We start from the raw sequence: 20,387 nt of genomic DNA on the forward strand, positions 1-20,387 counted from the left end.
GTCAAACTAATATATCTAAGGTCTCTTTTGTGGAAACATTGCTCGGAGGTTTTCCTAGAAATAAACAAATCTATTGTGCAAATATTTTGGGCACTCTGTGAGAAATTGATGGCTAAACTTGAATTTACTAGAATTATGATATTATCTATAACTGGTATGAATACATGGAAGTCACCATTGATGGTGAATTTAAGGGTTCCGAGATCACGGTTATTCAACATTAGAGTTGATCATTGCATTGAGTCGCAAAAAACATCATAACTATAGTTGCTAATAATTGGAACGTGGAGATCACCCAATTGATGTGTGTTGTGAGGTAAATCACCCTTGAATACAAACTCGAATGTCTACGAAGGAAAATTTTCATTTGGAGTTGTGCTCGAGTTAAATCTTTCTCGCACTGTCTATTTTATGAAAAATTAAGTTCAGTTGTAACGTTGAGAGATTCAATACTTTGGAAATTGAATTCTGGTATGAAGTTAAAATGAGATCCATGAGGAGATAATCTCTGGGTAGAGAATTTGGTTTCTGAGCAAATATCTTAGCTCTTATGATATTTGAAACTAAATTATGAGATGAATATACCAAGCTTTAAGATAACTAGTTGTGAATGGTTGTAGTTAACCTTTGGTACTAAGATTTGTAATTGGATGATGAGCTCGACACATTATGAACTTAACATGTGATCCTTCAATGCATATATATGCAATTTCAAGCATTGTTATCACAACTCCTCATATAGTTAGTTAAAGGGTGCTAGCTCAATGGAAGAGAATTTTACTTCTAAGCAAGAGGTTGGTGGTTTGATTCCATTGTACCCTAATATGAATTAATCAATGATATTGTATTTTATTTTTAATTAAATACTTTTCATATTGATTTATGTCAATGATGATTTTTTTTTCTGGATTCATTTTTTTATACTGCCTTTATAGAGGCAAAGACATATGGCAAGGGCTAACAAGCCATATATTGAGTCATAAATGCCCTTGCCATCTATGTATGTGGTGCACAAGCTTGGGATGGCATACATAAATCCGGCGGGCGACCTCGCGTTTCCGGTGACATACCCGGGACCCACCAACGAGGGCCCGCCCGCCCCGTCCCTCCGTTCCCGCCATCCACGTCAGCGCACCGGGACCCATTTTCATTTGAAACCCTTCCCTCGCGCCCATTTCATTAAAATTCATTTTCGAACGTGGATTCCTCTGCAACCTACTCTGCAACCTGCTCTGCGCATCCGCTGCTAACAACCGCTGCATCCTGCTCTGCATATCCTCTGCAACCTGCTCTACGCCTGCTCTGCGCATCCGCTGCAACCATCCGCTGCATCCTCTGCGCTGGTTTCTGCGCAACATCTGCCTGCAAACGACTGCGCAAGAGCTGTGGTCTCGTCACAGTGGGTTTGCATGAGTCCCTGGTAACTGAGAAGCTCCACGGCCGTTATATCCTCCCAGATAAGGACCAGAACTCTTACTCCCTGATCCGCTTTCTTCTTCAAAAGTTCACCCAATGTCACAGTTTCTGCACCAGGGATCATCCTTTCCTTGTCCCTCACAAGCGTAATCTTGGTATTTACAGACCATCCAGCAATGTATATAAATTGCTCGGCTCCATCAATGTACTGGTACACTTCCCCCCACAGTCTCGGAGGCCTGTATAAGGCGCGCTCCTCGCCATGACCCAGCTCGATCCTGGGACGATAATTTTCTGATAAGTGAGAATTCTGATACAGATTGACTCTGCATCCTTTCCTCTGCTTGAAATACACATGCTGGACCCCTGGGAAGTTTCGATCTCGAATCCCGGAACCCCAGTATGGATCTTCTGAGACTTGTTTGAACTGGAGGCGGGCATGGATCTGAGATTTCTTCAGCTGTTCGGAAAAGTCTTCATTATATAAGTCATACCAGCCCTCGATGACCTTGCCGCTGAGGATTTCTGAGATTGGGATCTTGGCTCTTCCAACCACTTGTGCAGAGATTTCCAATCCCTTCTTAATGCTGATAACCAGAGAGGGCGATGTGTAGGCGCAGAGTATGTGAAAAGTTTCGTTCCAAATTGGGTTTGTAGGTTCACGGGACAGAACTCTGGTTCTTGCAATTCTAGCAATACCAATATCTATGGTGGCATATAATCCAATGTGCTCATCTAGATGGAGAAGCTCCTTAACTTCCTCCCCCACCTGCTCAACAAAAAATCATTAGTCCTACTTCAAAATTTTTACAAAATGATATGCATTCTTAAACAAAAGACCAAACCTGGGCTTCAGCAAGGTCCTCACAATCATTAGTCCTACTTCAAAATTTTTACAAAACGATATGCATTCTTAAACAAAAGACCAAACCTGGGCTTCAGCAAGGTCCTCACAATCATTAGTCCTACTTCAAAATTTTTACAAAATGATATGCATTCTTAAACAAAAGATCAAACCTGGGCTTCAGCAAGGTCCTCACCTTGTAGAGAAACAAGAATCAATAAACCAAAACCAGGATCTTGGAAAATTCTCCACCTTGTTTCTCAACAAGATGTACTACTGTTCAGTAAACATCAAATACAAGATCCATAATCAAAGGTGGTTGACGTCATTACCTTTCTCAGCAACCTGGGTAAGCCTCCATGACTGAGGTGCCTAGCTTCAAATATAGTGGCAGTAAGTGTACCATGAACTACTTGGGATGCCATTGGAGACCTGTATTAGAAATCTGTAAATCACAAAAGTAATGCAATCCACTGACTATGGAGATGTTTCAAGCTACACAAATTTATAAGAGTACAGGGAATTTGAAGACCAGCAGGTTTTTAGACCACTGTTCATTGGAACATGTTTTTCTTGAACACTTTAGGTCTGTGAACATTCTGTCATATGGTATTGATACATGAAAACTAACTCTACTTTGGTAAGGAAAAAAATTATTTTGAATGATGTCTTCCACACATCTTGTGGATCAACAGGTATCTAGTGATAAATGGACTTCAAGTAGATTCTTTTGATTAGTTTCACTCCCTCCAATGTGTCGTGAATATCATCAATTGAGGGCTTGGGTACCTTCTGTTGTTTCTAGTCATTGCAAACAGATTTTGGATAAAAAATTATGCCAAGGAAACAAAATATGGGAATTTTGTTTTATAAAGGAGGTGGTGGCCTTTAGATTCAATAAAATTTGGAACCTTGTTTTTAAGCTTAATCAAAAGGGAAGGCCTTTGATTATGGCAGATCTCTTAGCTTAAGAAAATTGAAATAAGATACTAAGACTGTACTGAATAAATAATTTACTCAACTTGAATAAACTTTACTAATACAATACATGTAGAAAACGTTATTGCAATACTCCCAAAAGGTTTAACAAAACGAATTTATGAATAACCAGAATCATAGACAGTAATTCAAATACTTTGAGGAATGAAATTAGCAAATAGTAGAAATCAAATACTCATAAATATCATAACTCTATCATGGAAATAAGGGAGATTTATCCTCAATCTTTCCTCTCTAATAATTCTAGACAATCCTGCTTTGTACTGAAGAATAGAAAAGAATGACAGAAAACTACTCACAGATAAACACACACTGCCATGAACCAGTATGTGAAACCTTTGATTAAATCTCAAAATTGAGGCCTACAAAAAATATATATGAAAGTATTTTCTGATTACAAAATCCAACCCCTCTCTCGATTTGCTTCTTAAAATTTAAAAGTTTCCATAACAACAATTTGTTATGAAAAATTATAAAAATAGAATTAACCAATAGAAAATAAATAGTTTGTTACAAATTAAATCAAAAGCTCCGGTTATGTTTCTTTATTTGGAATTTTCTGTTGTAGTTAATAAATTTTAGGAAGGATTGCAACTATTTGTCGCAATTTTCACCAACTGGATCACTGAAAGATGTCATCTTCCTATAGGCTACATCCAAATCTGAGCATTTCTTATAAGTAAGAGAAACTGGAAACAGGTATTTGATCTAGCAATGGATGTAGAAATCATTCATTAACTTACTGATGAGTGTTTTACCATCTATCTCCTCTTTCAAATTTACAAATTTACTGTGATCCCCTTTTCATTCAATCAATATTTTTTAGTGGGCCTACCGGGAAATCAATTTATTTGGTGTTGTCCAGGATGTAGGTAGTCCTAATTCTCTCAAGATGTTAAATTTGGTGTGAAAATGATCCAAATCACTTTGAACTTCTCTGCATTTTTCTTATACATTCTTATGAAAATTATTTTTCTTTTTGGACTTTCTTAATCTTTATAATTAAACCAGTTCTATCTCTGATGCCTACTACCCTTAATTGCTCCTTGCCTCTAGAATTTAAAAATTTTACAATCTTGTTGCCTAAGGTTGGCTTGTGTCTTAATTCTTCATGGATTTGTTGTGCAACTATTTTATTTAAGTGGAATAATTTTTCCTCTTCCCTAATTACCTTGAAACATAAGAAATAATGTCATCCCATAAACTTTTTCTTGCATCAACTAGAGACGGAGCACCTACTAATTGCTTTTTAAACCATTCAATATGATCTGAAAATGCGTTCTTTTCTTTAGATGCTATAATAAGAGAGGTTTATTTATCCTTTAATTCTTTCTTCAAATTATCAATGTATTGATCATTTGGTTTGAGTGATTACATTACCTTAGTCAACTTTTCAGTTTCTAACTGTTGTGTTTCAATAGGAGTATCAGAGATAGTTTGACTAGCTCTTTCTTTCAGCAATTGTTCTACTTGTTTTTCTAGTTGATACAATTGTTTATTCTGCTCAATCATCAATGAGAAGAATATCTCTTTTTCCTTAGTGATAGAATCTAACTCCTTTGTTTGAACATGTTCAATTTTCTCCTAAGGACATTTATAGCAGTATCCCTTACATCCATGAGGGATTGGATGGCATTGATATTGTTTGGGTCGAGTTCCAATTTAATAATCATGCTTTCTATTTTCCTTAGCTTCAGTGGATGTCTTCTCCTGTCTCAACTGATTAGTGATTTTCTTCAAAGATTTCTCCAATTTTTCCACAGTAGCCACTGAGTTGTTATAAGAATGGCACAACATTTCACCTGTTTGCCTAGGAAGGTCCATCTAGTCCATTGGATGTATCTGTTCCAAGTTAACAGTGAGCCTACTTGCTTTGTAGTCATAAGGAGTTTTAACATTTTGTGTCTTCAGCTCCAAAACTGCCAGTTGTAGTTGCTTCTTTCCAAAATCCATTGTTGTTAATAATCTAGTGCTTGTAGAAGGACCTTGTTTTCATAACTCATTGAAGGAAATCTTTTTAAGCTCTACATTCTTACTTTTGATTTCCATGAATTTGGAAAATAAATCATTTTTTGGAGCTAGAGTTGCAGAGGATGAAGGGACCTCGGTGACAGCCAAGGGAAAAGACTTCATGTTGAAAGAAAGCTTGCTTGTTGTATTTGTTTCACCGAGTGTTTCAATTTCATTATAAGTTGCTTCAATTGTTGATTATCCATGTCTCTATCCTTGTTCTTCCACGCTCTGCCTTTTCATTATTTTGAATTGTACCTATGATTCTAAAGTTCGCTATGACTATCTTGGCTACTCCTTTTCAGCTCTGATTTTGCAAACTTAGTAGAAAATCCATGACTCCTAATTCTTGTTGTGGCTGCCCTGGTTGAAGCTGTTGGTTCCAGCATGTGATAGTCGATGTTAATTTCAAGTATAAATGATAAATCAAACAGTAGTAAATGACATTTAATCAGGATTGTTCATGATGAGTGCAATCCTATGAGCAGGAGAAATTATTACAATCTTTATAGTTTAATCATTATTAAATAACTAACTAGCTGAACAAAGGACAGGAACTCTGTGAAGGGATTGGTTGATTTGCAGAGATTGTAGAAATGCATAATTGTAATGTGTACAATTGTTAGTAATGGTTCTAACTAATAGGCCACAACACTGAAAGTAATAATATTAGCCATTCATGCCACCAAAGGCTGAGAATGACAAAGAATGAAATAATGGGGTTTGGGTTCTTTTTGAGGCTGAGCTGCTTTAGCTGGGCTTTAATTTTTAGCTTCCTCACTTCTTTTGCATCATCAATTAGAAGCTCTTGCAATAATATTATTGATGTGCTGGATGGCATTGCCCAAGTAGCTAGAAGTTTTCTCCTTAATTCTGTTGGTATTAATCTTGTTTAGTTACATGCTTTGATAGGTAAGTGATACGAACAAAACTATTTTTCTTCTGTATTTCAAGCTAAAGCAAACTGCCTTCTAATTTATATGTAATCAAAATTGGCCAATCAGATCCGCGGATCAAGTTGGCCAATCAAATCCTTCTAGTCTCAGATCTGTGGATCAAGTTGGCCAATCAAAATTGCATGCAGTGAATCCATTTTGCTTGATCATGTTCTTGTTAGTCAAGCAGCATATCATCAGTTTACCCTTTCAAGATGTACATATTTGTGTTGTCATTATTTTATCCTTTCAGGGAATACATATTTATTGATGCAATGGTTTTTACCCTTGACTTGTAGAATTCTCTTCCCACACACGATCCGTCATATTTCAGATTGATGCAGTGTGTAAGACTGTAAGTGCATAAAGGTGCAATGCGTGCATATTTAATGATGTCCTGTTTCTCTTAAAGCAATTCTTTTTGATATTTTCACTGGTTTAAATTAAGTAGCAGTTGATCAAAAATATTCTTGCTTCAACTGAAAGCGGGTTTATGATTGATATGGTATATCATTCTTCCTTTTATAATCTTAAACATGCAGAAACATAGAAAAAAATGCACCATACACAGTAATTTCAATTACATACTGACAATACGATCAAAGAGATCAGCAATAAAATCTATAAAATGAAGGTTAAAATAATTTGCAATGGAGCATCCATTGCAGTGATTATCATAATCGATTGTTTAACCACTGTTTAATTGAAATTATATGTTCACCGAATCAGGTAATTCCTTTCCCACCAACCAATGTAACTTTGCTCCATTGCAGTGATTATCAATCCACACTTCTTAAAGGCAAATGGTGCAAGTGCAGACAGCAAGTTAGCATAAAGCATTGCCAACAAATTTCACCAACCACTAAGAAGTTCAAGTTATTCAAAACTGTCCCAAGAGATTCACACATAATTTCTCACTGAATCAGGTTCTAAAAGGAATTATGGTCCCTGTCAACCTTTTAAATTCGCAAGATTTTCGAAACTGCTCTGTAATTTTCTGAATTGCTTTGCTTTGTATACCGCTTGAATATCCATCCACATTCATCAGATACTCGCCAGAAGAATATCCATCCTCGGCCTTGGAAATGACACACACATCTCCAAATGTTTATGGGATATGTGATTTTCGTGGTACATGTTTAAAGGCAACATTATAGAGTTGTGTATAAAGGATCCATGAACTACCTGCAGTGGTCCCAAGCTAAAGGTGAGAAAGTCATTAAATGATGACAACTCTGTAGAGGAGCAGCAGAAAATAAGTAATGTTTTAAACAAACTCTCCGCAACCGTTCGGGCACTTTTACACCTAAAGGAAAACCTGTCAGTGAGAGAATCCCCAGTAGATGAAACAGAGCCTTTCATGGATGCAGAAAGTACAAATGAGCCAGGCTGGTCCAAATAATTCTTTTCAGCTAAATTTGGAAAACAGCTGTAGGGATCTGTTAACTTGACTGATTGAGACCTTATCAGTCTTGTGGCATGCACCATTTCTGTGGGAGCCTTTTCAAAAGGTATTGCAGTAATTTCTCGTGGCTTATCAAAAATGGATTTATCCTTGTCGTCCACTCCCTTTTCCAAAGAAAGCTCAAATAACCTTTCAGCAACCATTGGTGTTTGTACAGAGTTGCATTGTTCAGACGCTGGAATTTGCATTTTATTTGTTTCCCCCCGGTGGCTCTTTGGTACACTGACAGATCTCTTTGTCCATTGTATTTTTGTCATTTTGTTTGCATGTTTCTTCCATCTATCTTCAATTTGACCATTAGAAACCACTGCACTGCAAAGACATCAGATATATTCAACAATTATTTACCTGCTCCAAAAAATATAGAAATTTCTTTAGATAAATGAAAAACTCGACTGACTGAAGCCTCCATTTTTCTATAAATTACGCAGGCTAGCATAATGACGAATCAAAGCAGGAGTGTTAATAGTAATAAATATTATGGGTGGTGTATTTGAGTGTATCTATGTATCATTTCAGTGCAGAAGAGAGCAGGTAAAAGATGGATATCAAACTTAAATGGCTGTTGGAATGAGTAGATTTTATGTTATGCTCAGTTTGGAACTTGAATGCCTCAGATTAGAAGATCCAGGACATCCTTTAGATTTTAGTTTCTAAGAGGGTCTATCACCATGCAAATAATAATAATATAAACTAGAAACTGTGTAATCAATGGTTTTCCATCCCATGCATTAATCTCTGAATGTGTCACTAGCAAAAAACATTGATTGCATCCAATGGACATTTTTGTCCTAATAGCTGAAGAGATGAAAACGACCTTGAATGAATAGCATAACCAGAGTTTTTTAGAACGTGGTTAGACCTTCAAAGGGCTAACCAGAAGAATATTTGCTGAGATTATGAAATTTGTAAATATAATGTTAACACTGAACAGTAGACCTAGCTTATGTCAACTAGAAATTGGTACATGTACAGCTCTTTTACAACATAATGGGTCCTTTCTTAGGAAACCCCATCTCTGTAGTCTGTATAAACCTTGGAAATGTACAGAGATTGAAAATGGAGATACATGCTTATAACCAGAAAATCAATGAATCTGGATTACCATTTGTTGGACGAGCCTTTCCTTTGTATGGAGAAAGAGATGCAGAACTACTTACGGTAGCAGCATTTCCAAGTTCAGTATAGAATAATGTTGGCATTCAAAGCTAATTTAGCTGATCACAGGTCATCTAGATAAGTTGTTTTTCATACAAAGCCTGATATATTAGAGTACAGTGGTAGGCCTAGTATGGTAGTGCCTCTCCTTTAAGATGGTAAAGAAGGCCATGTAGACTTTTAGCCCAAGGATGTTCAGCTAGATGCATTTTTTATTCGTTTAATTAATAAGAAATGCATTTTTCTAAGTCTCAAGGGTTCCCAAGGCAACCAAACACCCAACACCCCAGTAGATAAATAAAAGCCTATCCAGGCACAGATACATGCTTGCAAAGAAGGCATGTCTTTCGATCTTAATGAATATGGGTGGAAATAGAGATTGGTGTAGTATTCAACCATCTGCCCAAGGTCACAGGTTCAAATGAGACCATACCATAGGTTAGAGGTTCAAATCCAATCAAGTCCTTTCAAGTTACCTGTCACTATTCTCTATCCAATTATTCTGAGGATGCATTTTCCTAGATAACTGGTTTTTTATTGCAAAAATACACCATATTTAAATGTAAATCCAACCATATGACAAATGAAAAATAATCTTAAAAATTAAAAATTAAAAACAAAGAAATTATAGGTTTTAAAAAATACTGCAATTCAATAACCTGTCAAAATAACATAGAATACACAACCAGGCATATCAATCCAACGTTTTTGCAGTGTTTTTGTTATGGGTATAATACTTGTAAACTACTAAAAAGCCTACTACAAACAACAAGGAAATAACCCTATTTTCATTGTGCATATGACCAATAAGAAAATAAAGGTCTGCTAGCATAGAAGTCAATACTCAACAAGGACTTAGTAGAAAATAGACAAACATCCACAAGAATTTTTCCAATGATAATAATAGAAAATTAAAAATGAATGTTCAAAAAAGAATATTGATTTTAATCTACATTAAAGAATATTTTCCATTTCCCAACATTCCAACAATCACATGTTGCATCATAATAATGAGCAACCTCAAGTATGTAACCATAATAATAAGTAACTTTTTAAGTCTTTAATATTTGTAATTACTTCATCTTAGTTGAAAAGTTCTCAATTATCCACATTGGATTCAGCTCATATTTCCTCTCCCAATTCAAATGAAATGTTTTGATTGAGGATAACCCTTGAGTGCTTTATGCTAGCTTGTGGGTACGGGTGTAAGGGGATGTGTGCATCTGCAAGGGTTATCCTCAGGCAACTGTTCTTATTTTCATGGACACTCCTATTTTGTTGGGGATTTTGCTATTGTAGGAACTAGCCTCTTCCTGTGACCCAAAACACTACACTCTTTACACATCCACATTATCCTGTAGAGGAAATACTAAAATGATCATGAATTTGCATATGAGTTCTCAAAGGCACTGAGCAATGCTAGCAGGTTGGAATCAGTTGATCCACAAAAGGCTTTGCATTGTATATGTGACTGGGAGTGCACTGCTTAGAGTTGCCTGCATTAATAAGAAAAATATCACAAAGCATGAGACTCAAAACTTCTGAAAAATGGGAGATTACAGAAATACAGGATTACAGAAAATCCCTAATGGAGGGAAAAATCTACACCATACAAAGATGTAACTATATAGCGAGTGTGTTTTGCGTCCTTGGATTTTGTTAGTTTATTTCAGATGTTTGAATATTCATGAAAGAAGTTTAAGTCTCTATTGACATTTTGGATTTCATGTTTGAAGGAATCTCATTATTCAGATCATCAAAATTGAGATAACTTGGTTCAATTGTATGCAGGTAACTGGTAAAGCAGTAATGCTTGACGAGATCATCAACTATGTTCAATCTCTTCAACACCAAGTAGAGGTAACAGATGCAATAAGACTCTCTTTTCTCTTCTTGTTGGCTTTGGTCATTACTGACCCATAAACTGCTCTCATTACACCAGTAGCCTGTAAGCTTTGTAAATTCCCAATAATCTTTGGTACCTTGACAGTGGAACTAATTATGCACCCTGAACACCCCCATCTATGTTGCAAACTTAGCATTTATTTATCGCTTGGTACCACTAGGTGGGATTACAAAAAGTATACAACACTATTGCTGGACACCCCCTATCTACTGCTCCAATTAATCATGACAATGGACACAAATGGTTTTAGAGGATCATCTGCAGGACCAATATTGTATGAGTAGGGAGGTGGCTTTAGGAACTCTTCCCATCAGTTTTTTAGCATTTAAGCTTGATATATTTCTCACGACATCTGAACTCATGCTAGTGCCTACTCTTCCCAACTTTCACTAGACCTTGTAGACAACAGCACTATTTCCTAGCCAATAGTTTTGTCCCCAACTATCTTCTTGGATGTTTGATGACTAGACTGCAAGTATTTAACGGAAAGAACAGCTGTTTACCCCGAATTCTGATATTTTGTCTTCTGATTTGTTTCTCTGAATACAGTTCTTGTCCATGAAATTGGCTACAGTCAATCCAAAACTTGACTTTAACATCGACAATTTCTTTGCCAAAGAGGTAAAATTTTTATAAGCCAGAATGTTGTGATATATTTGGTGAAACAAGTATTTTTCTAGGTTTCTGATTTCAAGCTAAAGAAAAATTTTCAATTGTTCTTAGATGTCTGGAAGCTTCTCGAGCAAGGGAATGTCTCCTACATACTTCCATTTGGACCAACTGAAGCAGGCTTCTCTGCAAACGGTACCAAGTCCCGGATCGGATATACCTTCCACTATGAGTTCAGTAGACTCTGCAGAAATGTTTGACGGTGCAAATTTTCAGGTAAACATTAATTTTGCTTAAAAGGTGAGGCTCCTTGGGGGGTTTCACGTAGGGTTTACAACTTTCCTGTGCCCCTGAAATCCAAAATCTTTAAAACAGATTTAAAACAAAATGAATGTTTTATGTACAGAAGATTCTCTAAATACAGATATAAGTATGGTTTAAAACCACGATTTGTCATTTGCAGAGACGGATATGGCACCAGGAATATACCAGGAGGTACCCACAGCTCTTGCGCAGTCGTTTGCAGGCAGATGTTGCGCAGAAACCAGCGGATGGTTGCAGCGGATGCGCAGAGCAGGCGTAGAGCAGGTTGCAGAGGATATGCAGAGCAGGATGCAGCGGTTGTTAGCAGCAGATGCGCAGAGTAGGTTGCAGAGCAGGTTGCAGAGGAATCCACGTTCGAAAATGAATTTTAATGAAATGGGCGCGAGGGAAGGGTTTCAAATGAAAATGGGTCCCGGTGCGCTGACGTGGATGGCGGGAACGGGAGGGACCTCGTTGGTGGGTCCCGGGTATGTCACCGGAAACGCGAGTTCGCCCGCCGGAGTTATGTATGCCATCCCAAGCTTGTGCACCACATACATAGATGGCAAGGGCATTTATGACTCAATATATGGCTGGTTAGCCCTTGCCAAGACATATTGTCCCTATGAAGATAATACATCTTTAATCCAACTATTCAAGAGACAAAAAATCAATCCAACTATTGTCTCTAGAGGACAAGAATGAAATTGTCTCCTAGGAGATAATAACACTTGTGTTATATATTGTATTTATAGAGACAACTTTTTAAGACAATAATTTGAGGCACTCGCTTAAAGACAATAGTTAAGGAAATACATGAGTTTTCATTTGTCTCAAGTTAAGACAATTTGCCCAGAAATTGTCTCAAATATTGTCTTAAAACTGCCATTTCTTGTAACATTAAAAAAAAATAAAACCATTCTGGAATACATTCCTTATTCCACAAATGAGTTGGCTTTACCTAAGATTTAAAATTAGTCCAAATGAATATGCGGAATGTATTCCAAAAACCAAGTGGCTTTACCTAAGATTTAAAATTAGTCCAATTGAATATGCTATGTTGGTACAGAAGAAATAGATGGCAATTTTATTGTCACATAATACACACATAACCAAACCCTTGAACTCTTGTCTCTTCAACTTTGGATTATGATTAGGTCTCAAAAATAATAATCAAAGAATAATATTTATTGATTATTTTAAATAAAAATATAATCAATAAAACCAAATGATGAATTGGATAAATTATATTTAATATTCATGTTTTAAAAATTATTTCTTTTTGGCTAAAAGATTGCCTTTTAAGGACATAAAGAAATAAGTTAATCGCCCAAGACCCAAAAGAGGTCTCAAAAATAATAATCAAAGAATAATATTTATTGATTATTTTAAATAAAAATATAATGAATGAAACCAAATCATGAATTGGAAAAATTATATTTAGTATTTATGTTTTAAAACTGTATTTGTTTTGGCTAAAAGATTTCCTTTCACAGACATAAAGAAATATGTTAACCGCGCAAGACCCAAAAGCATATGGTAGGAGAAAGAAAGAAAGAAAGAAAGAAAGAAAGAAAGAAATTGTTTTAACGTCCGCTAGGCTAAAAATAGCTTATGGGACACATTGCTTCTTCATCTGCTTGATGTATTCGGCCCTTTTTCTGTGAAGCTTCACAATAAATGCTCGAGCTTCTCGACAAACGTTTCGCTAAATAGATTATCCCAACAGCTATTGCCAACATATCTGCATAACTTTCCCTGTTGTGTTTGAAGGCCTCACATTCTAAAATGAAATGTTTTTATGTTTCCACTTTTCCGGGAGAACAAAAAATACATACCCTTTCCTCCCACACTTCCTTTGGGCTTTTCTAGTGACCAATTTCACAACGGAGTTGATGAGAATTTGTCCTTAATTGAGCAATAAGAAATTTAGCTCTCCAAGAAATATTGACCTCTATGTATGCTTTTGGTTGATGATTATGAGTGGGATTAAAGGAGTGAAAGTTTACTCCCTTATGAACCACCAACAAATTATTGCAAGTGGCATAGTTTTCTTTCAACTACTATGACAAGTACTCATGCATTTGTCTTCACCACTAATTTGACAACTAAATTATGATAAATTTTCTTAATTATATAAAAAATAAAAATAAAAAAATAAACCGTATCTAATTATAACTAATAAACCTATTAAATGGATTGTGCAAATTACCTTTCCGAACCAACCAACTCATTGTGCAAAGTACTTTTCCAAAACCTGAATGGCTCTTGTAAGAATCTTGAGATTATTTTAACAATGTCAACGCCTCCAATACAGGTATACATCAATACGCTTTCCATTGTTTTAACAATGTCAACGTCTCCAATACAGGTATACATCATTACAAGGCCAAAAGGAAAATTGCGATTTCGAGAGTTTTTTTTAATAAAATCGGATGTTTGGAAAAGCTGATGACCGCCGTTGTCATGGTAAATTGCAGATTCCCCGAATATTTGGGAATCGGACGGACATGTCCGTCCATTCCGGTCCGTCCGATTCCCAAATATTCAGGGGTTGTGATATCAGGGGTGGGTGTGAAGCGAGAGCATCCTCACCCTCATCGCCTCCTTCTATAAGAACACCCTTTTGTAGACGTCCTTAACATGTACTTGCAAATTGACACAATCGTCTGGAATTTCGCTCCAGATTAATGGCTCCCCACCAATTTATCATGGAGTACGTTGCGGCAGCTATAACTCTGGCAACTGTACTGCTGCTGATGATTCTACTCAAAATGAAACGCAGGAACGGAGAGCTATATCCGCCAGTGGCTGGCACTATGGTGAATGCCATTTTCAATTTTGATCGCTTACATGATTTTCTGGCTCATCACCACAAGCGCTATAAAACTTACGCAATAGCTTATCCTACCTTCAGCTATGTTTGTACCACTGAGCCTGCAAATGTGGAGCACATGCTCAGATCTAATTTTCCAAACTATGTCAAGGTTTACCTCTTACTATATAATTTGTTTACCACAGTAGCTCTCTGATTATTTTTCCCTATATCGTTATTTTTTTACCACAGTAGCTCTTACTATATTTTTTTCACTATATTATCTATCGCTTCCTAGAGATCAGACTGTAATATATCATAATTTGCCTGTTCGTTTGAAAGGGAAAGTTCAACAAGGAAATTGTGGAAGACATTTTGGGGGATGGTATTTTCATCGTGGATGGAGAACAATGGCGAAAACAACGCAAGTTGGCTAGTTTAGGTTTCTCGACCAGAATTTTGAGGGAGTTCAACAGTCTTGTTTTCCAAGAGAATGCAGTGAAAGTTTCCAAAGTTCTACTCGAAGCGTGTAAAGCAGAACAAACGGTAGAGATGCAGGTAGCTTAAATCCTCCACATATATCATCATCTGTAAAATCTTGAGCTACAATTGCATTTCCTGTTTTCTCTTGTTCCTCTTGCACTTATTTTAGTAGAGCAGATAATTGGAAAAGAGAGACGTTGTAATGATGGTTGAGGGAAAGGTAACTCATATAAAGAAGTACGGCCATTTTCGTAAGAAACAGTTATTGCCAGAAAGCATTTAGATTCCATATTTTGTCCCATTTTTATTTTTCCCGACCCATAGCAGTTGGAATAAAAATACACAATTGTTATGGAGAATACCATTCCCTATTCTTATGGGCAAAAAATCTAACTAAGACAGCAGAGTAAATGATCATGCTAGGAATTGACAGTGCCGATACTCTGATGGATGAATGTCAATAGGATCTCTTACTAAGGTTAACAATGGATTCAATCTGCAAAGTGGCCTTTGGGATCGAGGTGAACAGCTTAACAAATTCTAACTCTGGAGCAGAGGCATCTTTCGCAAAGGATTTTGAGACTGCAAATACTATGCTATTCTGGCGTTATTTTGACATTACTTGGAAACTAAAAAGATATTTCAACATTCGGTCTGAGGCTACCTTCAAGAAAAGCATGAAAAGGGTGGATGATTTTGTCTACCAGCTCATTCAGAGTAGAAGACATGAGATATTTGTGCAAAATAACTATGTAAGAGAAATTAGAGAATACCCTCCCCAGCTCTAGTCTTGAATTGAACCAAATCTCACAAGTGAATGCTTGATTTTCTTTTCTACATATTCACTGTGTGCTAGTGCTGGTACTCACGACCTTGTTTCTCCGTCTCTGGCTTCAAAAATATTTACAGGAAAAACCAGACTTGCTGTCTCGCTTCATTTCATCAACTGAGAAGATTCCGGAGAGCGACTCTGACCGGTATCTGCGCGATATTGTTCTGAATTTCATTATAGCTGGGCGGGACACAATTGCAGTTACCCTTTGTTGGTTCTTTCACTTGCTTTGCAAGAGCCCAGATGTTGAAAAACGGATTCTTCAAGAAGTTCATGACCTGATCAAGGTTAATGAATGTGTGTCCATGGAAGAATCTTTAACTATGTTTTCTGAAAGCTTGACACATACAGTATTGGATAAGATGCACTACCTTCATGCGGCTTTATCGGAGACCTTGCGCTTATACCCTGCTGTTCCTGTGGTAAGACACTTGTATGTTTTGGTTGGCGTTTAGGTAAACTTAACATTCTGTCGAATGTCTATTTTCCATGAGCAATTGTATGGTGCTAAGCTTGTTTCTCCTCAACAAGATATAAGGCATGCATATTTACGTTGCTTCTTTGTGTTTGCCCAAATTATTTTCTCTCGTGACTGAGATACGCTTGAATATAATTTTGGACTATAAAATACCATTTTAGTTTAGTTCAGTTCAGTTGAAAGAATAAATAATATAGCTTATCAACAGTTGAAAACATTTTGCAGAATGGGAAGTATGTAGTTTCTGACGACATCCTTCCAAATGGATTCAAAATCAAGAAAGGTGATATCATTTGCTATGTTCCTTATTCTATGGGAAGAATGCCATATCTTTGGGGCAGCGACGCTGAGGAGTTTAAACCCGAAAGGTGGCTGAAGGATGGAATCTTTCAGCCTCAATCACCATTCAAATTTACTGCATTCCATGTAAGTGGGCCTGGTTTATGCATTGTAGTTTATACACCGAGAAAGATAACTTTGACCATGTTTCAAAATGGATAATTTTTATTTTTGGCTTGCAGTCCGGACCTCGCACTTGTCTTGGTAAAGATTTTGCATACATGCAAATGAAGATTGTTGCTGCTGTCCTCATTAGTTTCTTCAAATTTGAAGCTGTTAAAGATATAGAAGTGAGATATCGTCCTTCATTCGGACTACATATGAATGAAAATGGACTAAACCTTCAAGTAAATCCTAGGTTAGCTTGGTGATCACAACTTTTACTTCCCAATAAGCGGTCTACACTAAAATCTTTCATTAGTTGTATATAAATAGAAGGTTTTTTACCGAGAGGCATTTATTATAGAATCCAAAAGTGCTAGGACATAATGTAAATTATGCCATCTCATATAAGATGTAATTTCTCGTCTTATTTGTGTGCAGAATGGTATAAAATAAAATATTTAGAGAAGATTAATCTTAGATTCATGTCAATTTTGGATTGATCTTTTGGTTTTATTGGTGTGCAGAATGATATAAAAATACAAATATTTAGAGAAAAATAATTTTATATTCATGTTAATCTTGGTTTTATTAAGTGTGTCTGAGGATCAAAACTTTTATTTAAAATGGATCTAAGGATCAAAACTTTCATTTAAGATGGGTCTGATGGATCTAAGATGGCTGCAGTCTAACTCAACTCAACAGAAACAGAACTGAGAAATCAAAACTCATGCAAATAAAAAGAATTAAAAATACTTTTCTTTATTGTTGTCGGTGCATATATTTGCATGGTAACATTTATGTAAATATTATGTTTAATATTCCCATTTATGTCTAAATCTGGTATAATCTTTTATTTTCTGTATAGAAATTTTTATGCTAGATATTTGAGGGCACTTAGTCAGCCTTTTGTGTTCTTTCGCCAATTTATTTGAGGGTTGCGAAAGTTGAAATTAATTAATCCAAAATGTGCATGGTCAAACTTGCGATCTTGGTAATTTGTTCCTTGATTCCATTTCTACCGAGACACGTCACGCTCGCCGACTTTGACATTCATCACCAACAATGTTTCGTGTTTTTGTAGCACAAACATTGTAGTCTAACGCATTTAACGCTTGGACGTACACTCCAACCGTGTGTCTATACACCTTTAAGAGCATGCCCGGACAGACCTTGCCTACTAGGTGATTCCTAAATCCATCTCTATAGAAAAGTTAATGCTCCGTCCTTACACTCACTTGACAGTTCTGGTGATGGGTGTTCCTGCCCGCCTCCAGCGCCGGTGTCCCTGCCCGAGTTGCCCAACGGTTCAGCGTAATCAATGCAAGTAGTGGCGCCCAAAATTCAGCGCTCATCTATATTTCAGCAACCACATTCGAATTTCTTCAGAGCTTCGTCAACCGGAAAAATCACACATCTGTATCTCCCGTGGTCATTTCAAATATTTTCAAAAAGGCCGGCCCGCTCTTTTGCATATTGATTCTCTGTTCAGTTTTGTTTTGTCAATGAAGTTGCAGACGATAGAATATCATGACCTCGCTCTTCAAATTCGGTCTTCCATAGTAAAAACTCAAGAGCAGACAATGAACGAAGCAATGAAGGCTCTGTGCTCCACAGAAAACAGGCAATATGATGACGTTGAGAGCGCTATGGAGACAAAAACGTTCTCCATGACGTCAAATTCCAGGCCTCTGTCATTCAATATTATATTTGGTTTGGCGCAGATTCTTGGATTCCAAATCTGAGCACAAGAGGCTTATGTCCTTACCTGATATGATGCGACATACGAGGTGAGAACTGTATTAATTAAGAATTTAGTAAACCAGTGGTGTATATTTCACGGGGTACATGTAAATCTAAGCAATGCTACCTTTTGTCAGGTGAATGAAATGGTATACTGTGGAAATCCACGTTAAGTAATCTTCATCGTCATTATATTTGGGCTTTTGCAGATTCTGATATTTCAAAATTCAGATATGAACACAACAGCCTTACATATTACATAGAACAGGGGCGACGTATTAGGTCAGAAACTATACGAATAATTAAGTGAACCAGGGCTGTATTTTTTATGCGGTACAGATAGATCGATGCTTTTTCTCTTTTTTCGTTCTTTTGCAAATTGTCAATATATGTTGAAGAGGTTTATCTTCTTCCTCTAAGAGGCGCTCCAGGGAATATTTATGTAATTACATTTTTTGGGACTTTCTATTACCGCATGGAGTTATCGCTGGATGCCATTATTGGATCCCAAATTTTGCGCCTCTATTCTTTTACTGCGTGATAGATCTTTGGATTCCCTCGATCTAAGAGGCTGCAATTGATTGTTTTGAGGGAAAAAGGAGGAGGAATCTGATTGGTTGTTTGGAGGGAATAGGAAATGGTAAAGTATGATTGATTGTTTTGGAGGGAATACTGAAGAAACAGAAGACGACGAGAACGGTGAGACGATCGAAAATGCCGGCAGCAGGGCTGGATGGCCGAAGAAAGCTTACTAGCTGTCGGTGCTTTACGATACAATATTAGGGCTAATGATTTTCTTCCCGGAAGGAAGCTCGATGAATTCACTCATGTCAAATTTCTGCACTATTAGGGCTATTGATTTTCTTCCTGGAGGGAAGCTCGATGAATTCACTCATGTCAAAATTCTGTCTATTTAAGCCAGAGGGATTCGCTAATCTCAAATTTCTGCGTATTTCTATACCAACTTCACAGACGTCTTGTGTAAGGATTGGGGGCATCGAACTGAGTTTTGAAAAGATTTTGGATTAACAGAAATCTATTAATATTATCTATTTCATTACCATAATTATATGTTTAGGTACTTCATTGCGTTTGGTGTGGATACTATTATTTCATCACTATAATTATGAGTATATGTGTAGATATTTCATTCCCGCTGCTGTGGAGTTTTAAATTGTGATCGCTTTTTGAAAATGGACAATTAGTTATATGGGTAGCGATATTATTTAAGATAATCCGTTTTTCTGAGAATCGTCAGTTTGATTTTGTAATTTTAATCAACCTCTCACCTAAATCAAACCTGGTTAAATGATAAAAATAAAAAATATCTTCAACGTTTTAACTGTTAAATTTAGCATTTTTAAATTAATTTAATAAATAGCAAGGCAAAAAATAACTAAAAAAATGAGAATAATATTTATAGAAAAGTGGGTGTTGTATTTTTCATATATATATATATATATGAGAAAATGTGATAATCAGTTTGGAAAATGTGGAAAAATATAAAGATTTGCAAATATGTGTATCTATGTTTAAACATAAAGGTGTTTATATGGAGATGTTATCTAATTCAGATGCAACTAACAGCTCAAAGAAATTTTTATGTATATTAATAATAATGTGGCATTTTAGAACAAGATGCTATTCTCAGTTGTTGTTAGGTATGGGTTTTTCATTATGTATGTTGGAACACTATTCTTTTTTGTATGAAAATGTTTTGTTGGACCAAATTAAATATAAATATGTGACTTTGGACTTGTGCATCATGGCTTGTGTGCACTGATGCTCAACTATGTCACATATGATAGGTACCTTATGACATGTTGACTATTTGTCTCACTTTTAAGTGTATCACTAATGCTCATTCCTTATGAGGCATCACTTAACTATGTCACTTGTGTTTGTTGCTTAAGTGGGTCAGTTAATAGAATATTAGGGTGTGTTGTATAT

At 36.3% G+C, this 20,387-nt stretch overlaps 3 protein-coding genes and 1 long non-coding RNA gene across 4 annotated transcripts; 2 read left to right on the forward strand and 2 right to left on the reverse strand.

Moving 5' to 3' along the window:
- Positions 1-1,276: 1,276 nt before the first annotated feature.
- On the reverse strand, positions 1,277-2,827 carry LOC149196503 (phospholipase D alpha 1-like). The gene is made up of 2 exons (XM_089403751.1): positions 2,593-2,827; positions 1,277-2,185 (listed from the first exon to the last, which is right to left on the reverse strand). Exons 1-2 carry the CDS (start codon positions 2,683-2,685, stop codon positions 1,292-1,294), a joined length of 987 nt encoding a protein of 328 aa, XP_089259877.1. The 5' UTR covers positions 2,686-2,827; the 3' UTR covers positions 1,277-1,291.
- A 4,864-nt stretch (positions 2,828-7,691) lies between these two features.
- LOC149196504 (uncharacterized) lies at positions 7,692-11,968 on the reverse strand. Its single transcript, XR_016254142.1, has 2 exons — positions 11,832-11,968; positions 7,692-7,981 (listed from the first exon to the last, which is right to left on the reverse strand). It is a non-coding gene; the product is annotated as an uncharacterized LOC149196504 (long non-coding RNA).
- On the forward strand, positions 9,994-11,782 carry LOC149196505 (transcription factor bHLH49-like). Its single transcript, XM_089403752.1, has 3 exons — positions 9,994-10,687; positions 11,283-11,354; positions 11,457-11,782. Exons 1-3 carry the CDS (start codon positions 10,613-10,615, stop codon positions 11,637-11,639), a joined length of 330 nt encoding a protein of 109 aa, XP_089259878.1. The 5' UTR covers positions 9,994-10,612; the 3' UTR covers positions 11,640-11,782.
- A 1,973-nt stretch (positions 11,969-13,941) lies between the features above and the next one.
- LOC149196506 (cytochrome P450 704C1-like) lies at positions 13,942-16,963 on the forward strand. The gene is made up of 8 exons (XM_089408306.1): positions 13,942-14,016; positions 14,126-14,217; positions 14,332-14,632; positions 14,803-15,018; positions 15,408-15,695; positions 15,853-16,197; positions 16,479-16,679; positions 16,775-16,963. The coding sequence occupies exons 1-8, from the start codon at positions 13,942-13,944 to the stop codon at positions 16,961-16,963; spliced, it is 1,707 nt and encodes a 568-aa protein (XP_089264432.1).
- The last annotated feature ends 3,424 nt before the right edge of the window (positions 16,964-20,387 follow it).

Source organism: Pinus tabuliformis, chromosome 2_2 (assembly GCF_031772625.1).
Source record: "Pinus tabuliformis cultivar Carrire ecotype Pingquan chromosome 2_2, CPIR1, whole genome shotgun sequence".
Lineage (NCBI taxonomy): Eukaryota > Viridiplantae > Streptophyta > Pinopsida > Pinales > Pinaceae > Pinus > Pinus tabuliformis.